The 8479-nt window shown below is 33.1% G+C and overlaps 1 protein-coding gene across 2 annotated transcripts; it reads left to right on the top strand.

Moving 5' to 3' along the window:
• Positions 1-279: 279 nt before the first annotated feature.
• On the top strand, positions 280-7262 carry LOC146898981 (G-type lectin S-receptor-like serine/threonine-protein kinase At1g67520). 2 transcript variants are annotated; one of them, XM_085733152.1, is made up of 8 exons: positions 280-1597; positions 5001-5114; positions 5210-5406; positions 5781-5991; positions 6218-6455; positions 6542-6692; positions 6772-6793; positions 6887-7262. In XM_085733152.1, exons 1-8 carry the CDS (start codon positions 370-372, stop codon positions 7090-7092), a joined length of 2367 nt encoding a protein of 788 aa, XP_085589278.1. In that variant the 5' UTR covers positions 280-369; the 3' UTR covers positions 7093-7262. The 2 variants fall into 2 exon arrangements, with proteins under 2 accessions (XP_085589278.1, XP_085589277.1); XM_085733151.1 differs by having other exon boundaries at positions 282-1597; positions 6772-7262.
• The last annotated feature ends 1217 nt before the right edge of the window (positions 7263-8479 follow it).

Here is an 8479-nt window from a genome sequence, read left to right as displayed (position 1 = left end):
CATTTTGAAGTATCTGGACTTCAGATCTTTTGGCTATATCAATTACAATACATGTACTTAAAATTGTTAGATTTAAAAAGAGTGCAACAGTATGAATAGTGATGCTATCAACTTTCCATTACTTATCCTTCAATAATTGTATTAAAGTAATCTGATTTATTTTTCTTTTCTTTGAAAAAGAAGTGTTGGAGGAAGGTAGCACTTGTCGAACTTTTTGTGGTGAAAAATAAAGAAAATGTTGGTTTGATTAGATTGTGTGGAACATGAAATCTGAAGAGAGCCAAGTGATTGCTATGTTTGCAAATTTTATATTATATTATATTTGCAACGCTTTGCAAGTAAACTACTATTCACTCAACAACATCCATCATGATTATTAAAATAGAAAAAATAGTTATGATGAGTATCATATACTTATTATGGTTGTGGTGGAGTACTAGTACTGCTACTATTCTTGTTAAAGCACAAAGTGATAGTTTGAAGCCTGGTGATACAATCGATTTATCTTTGAATAGCTGCCATCTATATTCTAAACAAGGCAAGTATTATCTTTGTCTAACCGTTTTCTATGGTAATACCGAAGACAGATACTTAAGTATATTTAGTAGTGCGGGTGGTAGAAATAATGTAGTGTGGGTTTATGATAGAAATAACCCCATTAAGTCAGATTATGTAGTTTTATCACTAGACTACTCTGGTGTGCTCAAAATAGAATCTCAAAATAGTAAACCAAAAATCATTTACTCTTTGCCTCAACCTACCAACAACACCGTGGCGACTTTGTTGGACACAGGTAACTTTGTGCTTCAACAACTTCACCCAAATGGGACAAAGAATATATTATGGCAGAGTTTTGATTCTCCCTTAGACACTTTGTTACCAACGATGAAGTTAGGTGTTAATCGAAAGACAGGACATAATTGGTCATTAGTATCGCCGTTGTCTGATTTGCTCATGATTTCCGGTGAATTTAGCCTTGAATGGGAACCAAAAGAAGGTGAATTGAACATTAAAAATCGCGGCAAAGTGTATTGGAAAAGTGGAATACTTAGAAGCGACGGATTATTTGAGAACATTCCAGAAGATGTCCAACATGGGTATCGATATATGATTGTCTCTAACATGGATGAAAAATCCTTTGCGTTCGAAACAAATTTTAAAAAGTTTACAGGATGGGCACTATTCCCTACGGGGCACTTATGGAGTAACGAAGGAAACATTGCTAATGCAGACATGTGTTATGGATATAATAGCAATGGAGGGTGCCAAAAATGGGAGGATAAACCAACTTGTAGGGAACCTGGTGAACTGTTCCATGCAAAGATTGGTATGCCTGATTACGACAATGCAACATTTGAAACAGATGCAAGTTATGGTTACAGTTATTGCAAGGCAAGTTGTTGGAGAAACTGTAATTGCACCGGATTCCAAGAATTTTATCATAATGGGACTGGATGTATATTCTATTCACGGAATTTCACCAAAGATCTTGATTTTGGGGACAATGGTAACTTTCATGTCTTGGTAAAGCCAATAAAGGCAGCCTCAACGGCTATTCGTGGTAAGCCAATAAAGGCAGCCCCAACGGCAATTCATGGTAAGCTTTATATGTTTAAATGTTAAACTATTATGCCATTTCAAATTAATTTTGCAAATGTATTTTGAAAATATGATTATGTTGTTGAAATATACCTAATACCTTAAAGTCTTATGTTGGATGTTGAACATCTCGTTTTGGTTACTCTCCTGTGCGCCAGACGCAAGGCGTGCTTTGCAAGGAGCACAACATATTTAGAATTTCATAACTGCGTTAACCACATGAGATCATAGCTGCACTACGCGTAAAGGGTAGTACAGTTATTAGTGTACTGGTTGCATTGCAGGAGCGTGGGAGATGGTGTGCTACACGCGTACATGTGTATGTTGTTGTAACCTCTTTATATCATTTGTTTTGTAGTGGATTATAGAGCTCTTTATTTTGGTGGTTGATTATGCTTGTGGTACTAGGTATGTTGTTGTTGTTGTTGGAACACTATGAGTGTTAATTTGTGAATTAAAAAATTCCCATGTCAACTATCCCATTGAGTGCTCATTTATGAGAACAGACCATGTCATTGATTTTGTAGCGGTCAACTAATCCTAGCCATTGAGTTTGTAACTTATCTTTGCCTCCTAACCTATAATTAAATAGAGCTCTCATTCCTCACTATTATTCACCCCAAAAGTTCTCTTGAGTTGTCAAAGAACTTTTCTCTCTTCTCCCTCCTTTAGCTTTTGTTGACGAGCTATTCTTTTCTTCTCCCTCTTTTTCTGTCCCGTCGGATTTAATGAGTGTTCTTAAGACCATAGTCCCTTCGATAGATAATATCCCTTCGGAATTAAGAATGGTCTTAAGAGCATAGTCCCTTCGGTAAATTTTGTCCCTTTAGAAATAAGAGTATTCTTAAGATCATAGTCCCTTTCAAGATAAAGTGTCCCTTCGGAAAATTAGAATGATCTTAAAAATACAGTCCTTTTTTATGTTTTATACCCTTGGAGAAGTTAGAGTGGTGGAAATTAAACACCATTAGAGTAGTGGTCCTAGTACCATATAAGAGCGATCTTAGTACCATATAAGAGTGGTCTTAATACCATAATAGAGTGGTATCAATACTATATTAGAGTGGTCTTAGCACCATATTTGAAGGTGTATTTCTTTAACAGATCCTATGATGCAATAGGACTTTGATACAATTGTAGCTGGACTGTTTTATTCTGGGGACGTCGTGGTTGATAGTCTGTTTACACAATTTTAGACAGTGTCACAAAACATCTTAAAGAAAGCGACTCAGCCTAGTAATCTCTTTGGTGAATTTTTTTTTTTAACTAATTTTTTACTATTGTTCAACGGTTGTGTTTAGACAACTTTAATTTTGGTTGCTACTTACTTTTTCTCTACATATTAATTGCAGTTTATCTGTTGGATTTGATTTCCGAATTCATGATATACAACATACTGACATTAATTAATTTAATTTGACAATATATTTAAGTTTATATTTTAAGTTTATATTTTATATTTTAATTTGACAATATATTTAAGTTTATATTTTAAGTACCTATTCCCTAAAAAAAAAAATATTTTAAGTACTTGCATAAGTATTTGCAATTTTTATTTTTATTTTTTTTGAAAGAAACAAATTTTATTGTTTGATACTAGATTATTATCGTTCTAGATAAATCGATCCCAAGTGTGTCTATCCAAAATGAGAAATGATATTTGTAGAACCACTTTTTGACAATTTTTGTGACAACTTTCACTCTCATACTTACATTATGTTGTTACTTTCTCTCTCTACTGCTTTAGTTTTTGTGCCAATACCTCTTTTTCTTTGTAAAATTATGGTTGTCCCAAAAGTTGTCAATCAAATGGTTGTTCAAAGGCTTATATATGTGATTGGTCCTTGCAGTTTGATCATTTTTTGGCATTGGTCCATGCACTTGTTTTTGTTTGGTTTAGGTCCTTCACTTTGTAAAAAATTTGGTATTGGTCCCTCTGTTAGTTGACTGTTAAAAAAATAAACTCAAAACTAACAGAGTGCCACGTGACCCAATTATTTCGCGCCACGTGGCACACTACAAGACAAAATTTTAAAATTAAATGAATTCAAATAAAATAATTGTTTTTTAATTAATATTGTTATTATTAATATTTATTCAAATTTAATGAAAAATAAAAAACGCCTTGTTTACTTCTTGCTCCGGTTCTAATTCCTGCTTCTTTGCTCTAAAATTCATCACCACCACCATTAACACCATGTTTACTTCTTCTTCATCCATCTTTATCAACACACAACTTTAATTTCATCTTTTTTATCAAGTGATACAATAAAGCTTAGAACAAACCTTTAACAGTGATAACAACAAAAGAATAGAACAAAACTTTAACGGTGATTTCACAAAACGTGATTCCCCAAAAGCTATTTTACTGGAAATCAGCTCAGTGATACAACAAATATGATCTCCAAACGTGCTTCTTCAAAACAAACGGAAACAACATCGAAAACACGAACGGAAATGAGACCAAAAATGCAAACGAAAAACAGAGCTGAAAATTGATGATGGAGGTCGACATCCATTGCAATCTCAGTGTTCAATCACGTTTTAGGATTTGAAACCCTAAAATCCATTCTCCCCCCTTTTTATAAATGTTCAATCATGTTTACCCCTTTCTTCTTTAATTATCGTTTATGCTGTTCTTCTTTTTATTTCTAAATTAAAAACAACAATTCTGTAAAAAAAAAACTAATTAAAAACAACTATTTTATTTGAATTCTTTTAGTTTTAAAATTTTGTCTTGTAGTCTGCCACGTGGCACGAAATAATTGGGCCACGTGGCACTCCGTTAATTTTGAGTGTTTTTTTAACGGTCAACTAAGAGAGGGACCAATACCAAATTTTTTACAAAGTGCAAGGACCTAAACCAAACAAAAAAAGTGCAGGGACCAATGCCAAAAAATGGTCAAACTGCAGGGACTAATCACATATATAAGCCTTGTTCAAATAACACAACTCATACAAAATATATAAATTAGTACAGGGTAAAAAAAAAAAAAAGAGTAGTATACTTTTTTTTAAAAGATAAATGAGTTGTATATTGAATCGGTCATTGACCTTAGCAACTAAAATTTATAAGGCCCGGCGACTCCGGGCACTCGCCGGGGCTCCGGAAAACCACAAATCATAAAAATAATAATTCTTTTAACAGCATGGGCGGTTCTAAGGTCCGGCTACTCCGAGCACTCGCCCGGGCTCCGGTCCAAATATTTTGCAATTTCTTATATAAATCCCTATGAATTTCTTATATAAACCCCTATAAATTGGGCAACTTCTTTAGATTTTTTTTTAATTATTTGCTTGCAATTTCTTATCTAAACCTCTGTAAATGTGCTGTAAATCTTTTTTGCCCAGACTTTATAATAATCCTGGCTCCGCCACTGTTAACAGTCAATACAATGCAGGTAAAAAAAAGAAAAAGTGGATATGGATAAGTTCAGTAATAGCAGCTGCTTTACTCATGATATGCACATTCATCACATTCCTAGTAATAAAGAAACTAAAATATCGGTTTAAAGGTACTGAAATACTTGCAAAATAGCCTGTTACATACTTTTTAAACCAACCCCTTTATTTTCTCTCTTTATATCTCTATTTTTTTCTGGCTATGCAGAAAAGAAAAGTAAAACAAAGAAAACTGAGATGCAAAAATTGGCAGCTTTTAATGAATCCTATTGTCTCAAAGATCTTGAAGACGATTTTAAGGGACATGATATAAAGATTTTAGACTATGCAACAATTTTGGAGGCAACTATGGATTTTTCCCCTGAAAACAAGTTAGGACAGGGAGGCTATGGACCTGTTTATAAGGTGACTTTAAAGTTAAACTATTGTAATTATACATTAGTGGTTAAGTTTGTTTAAAAGCAAGGTTTAAATTACTATATGCTATAAAAAAAAAGTTGATCTTAAGATAAAAATTGGTCATCAATTTAACGGGTCTAGTCCAAGACTTAGCGACATATTAGACACATATTTTGCCTTTCTTCATTTCAAAATTTCTGTCTCTACTTCAAAATTTTCTATTAGTACAATTATTAACTTAATGTTTCAAACAAACTTTGCTAATGTTGTAATATTGCGATCGCAATATGAGAGTTTAGATCTTTTACACACTGACATTGTATCCACATTTTTTTTTGAATTCATTTCTTAGATAATTCATATTTCTTTTACCACTTCAGGGAATCTTGCCAACAGGACAAGAAGTTGCTGTAAAAAGACTTTCAAGATCTTCAGGACAAGGAATTTTGGAATTCAAAAATGAATTGGTACTTATCTGTGAACTTCAACACACAAATCTTGTACAACTACTTGGTTGTTGCATTCATGAAGAAGAAAGGATTCTAATTTACGAATATATGCCAAACAAAAGTTTGGATTTCTATCTATTTGGTAAGAAATATGTTAAAGTCTATATTTGTATGTACTGTTTTTGATAAGATCTAAAACCTATCACTAAGAAAACTATAAGAAACTAGGGTTGAAAAGAGAATAAGATAAAACTAACTAAGATATAATATGTTAACATTTTCATTCATTTAGCTTCATTCCCATAATGGGATAATACACTCAATGCAGTGTATATTCTAACATGAATTATTATGTTTTGATTGGGAAGATTGTACAAGAAAAAAGTTACTAGACTGGAAGAAGCGCCTGAACATAATTGAAGGAATTTCTCAAGGATTGCTCTATCTTCATAAGTACTCAAGACTCAAAATCATTCATAGAGACTTGAAGGCTAGCAACATACTTCTTGATGAAAATATGAACCCAAAAATTTCTGATTTCGGTATGGCAAGAATGTTCACACAGCAAGAATCTACAGTTAACACCAATAGGATTGTTGGGACTTAGTAAGTTTTTTAAGCTTTCACTGTTCTTACCTTTTTATCGATGATTACACAAAAGAGTTGAGATTATTAACTAAATTTTGGTGTAGTGGATACATGTCTCCTGAATATGCGATGGAAGGAATTTGTTCAACAAAGTCCGATGTTTATAGCTTTGGAGTGTTGCTTCTTGAAATTATTTGTGGAAGAAAAAACAATAGCTTCTATGATGTTGATCGCCCTCTAAATTTAGTAGGACACGTATGTCAAATTATTTTCATTGAGTTTTTTTTTTTTTAAATATTACTCATTGTTTCTAATTCTATTAAATTACTCACAGGCATGGGAGCTATGGAATAAGGGTGAGTATATAAAGCTAATGGATCCAACTTTAAGTGACACATTTGTTCCTGATGAAGTGAAAAGGTGCATTCATGTTGGTCTCTTATGTGTAGAACAATATGCAAATGATCGACCTACAATGTCTGATGTTATATCAATGTTAACAAACAAATATGATCTCACAAACTTACCAAGAAGACCCGCATTTTATGTTAGAAGAGACATCCTTGACGGAGAAACAACCTCTAAAGTGCCAGACACTGACACCTATTCTACAACAGCAGTTTCTACCTCACGTGAAATAGAAGAGAAAATATAAGTAATCAATATATATATGGTCATACACTCATTTGAAAAAACTTTGTTCTTTGAAGTGACATAAAATGCAAGCTAGAATGTATGCTAAATAAAAAATGGGTTGAATATGTTATTTTGGTTTATGATAAATTTTATGAAATATACTCATCTTATGTCTTTGTAAAAAAAAAATCTCAAAATGGTATATCTTTCAATGTAGTTCTCATTAATTTATTTTAATAATGATCGTATATGTTTTCAGTTAATGTAATATATATTTTTCCCCTCCCTTAGTCCTTAAACAATGACTTCATAAATTTTGTAGTTTTAGTACCAAGTTGTAATTAGATGTCTATTAAAAAGTTCCTCTAATGAACATTGTTTCATGATCTATAGATAAAAAAAGTTGTTAACATTAGATATCATCGTTCTACGTCCAACATTGAGAAATTTGAGTTTGACAAAAGGTGGAAACACAATATCTTTGTATTTATTTTCTTCTCTTTTATAAGCAACAGACTTCATTCAAGGGGAATATAAGAGATACTCAACCCAAAATCATAAAAACAGCAAATGCTTTACAAACTGTCAAAGGGACTTAAGCACCAATCGAAGTAAGTTACACGTAGATTGTTTCCCTTTCATCCTACAAACCTCTGTCACGGCAACATCTTAAATGTGTGACACAATACCATTTACATCAATAGTGTTTCGTTTAGATACAACTTGGTTTCGTCCTAACCAAGTGCTCCATACAGTAGCCACACATACCGATAGAGATAACTACTTGCCTTTTCTACCTCCTTTGATACCACAATGTTGCAGAAAGTAAATAATATTCTGATGTTCAACAATATTCACACCCTGCCAAAAATAGTTTTGGTTTTAAATCTTAAAACTGATAGGGATAAGAAGAAACAAGTGTTGTGCAGTTTCCAAATCTACAAAAAAGAAAGCACAACAAGTGTGATGCAGAGATGGAATCATACCTCGTTTGGACAGGTTCTCTCACGTTGTTAATCTATCAAGCACCAATCTCCAAGAAACCACTAAGGCATTTTTGGGTGCTTCACATAAGGGTATCAGATTTGTAGTTAGAGATATGGATGAGGAAGATGATTTTTTCTTAGAAATTTCAACACGAAGCAAGTAATGCGCATGATGATGACATGTTGAAAGCAGTGGTGAATGTCGCTGATGATGGTTTCTCCAATATCCATTAATCTATCGATGTCAATTCTGCAGACACAGTCCAGAAAATTGTTGACCAACAAGCATAAATAGTTCCGTCGACCATTGAGGTATCAAATCGTTGAGTGAACGCTACTCTATTGGTTACCACCACCAACCAACTACGAGAACATTGGTGCCACTTACTGCAACACAGTCACAAGGTATTGCAATCTATC

This window comes from Medicago sativa, chromosome 8 (genome assembly GCF_051527215.1).
Source record: "Medicago sativa cultivar Bolivia chromosome 8, Bolivia_mono, whole genome shotgun sequence".
In the NCBI taxonomy this organism is placed as follows: domain Eukaryota; kingdom Viridiplantae; phylum Streptophyta; class Magnoliopsida; order Fabales; family Fabaceae; genus Medicago; species Medicago sativa.
Note: the sequence above shows the minus strand (reverse complement) of the source record. Positions and strands in the feature narration are given on the sequence as shown.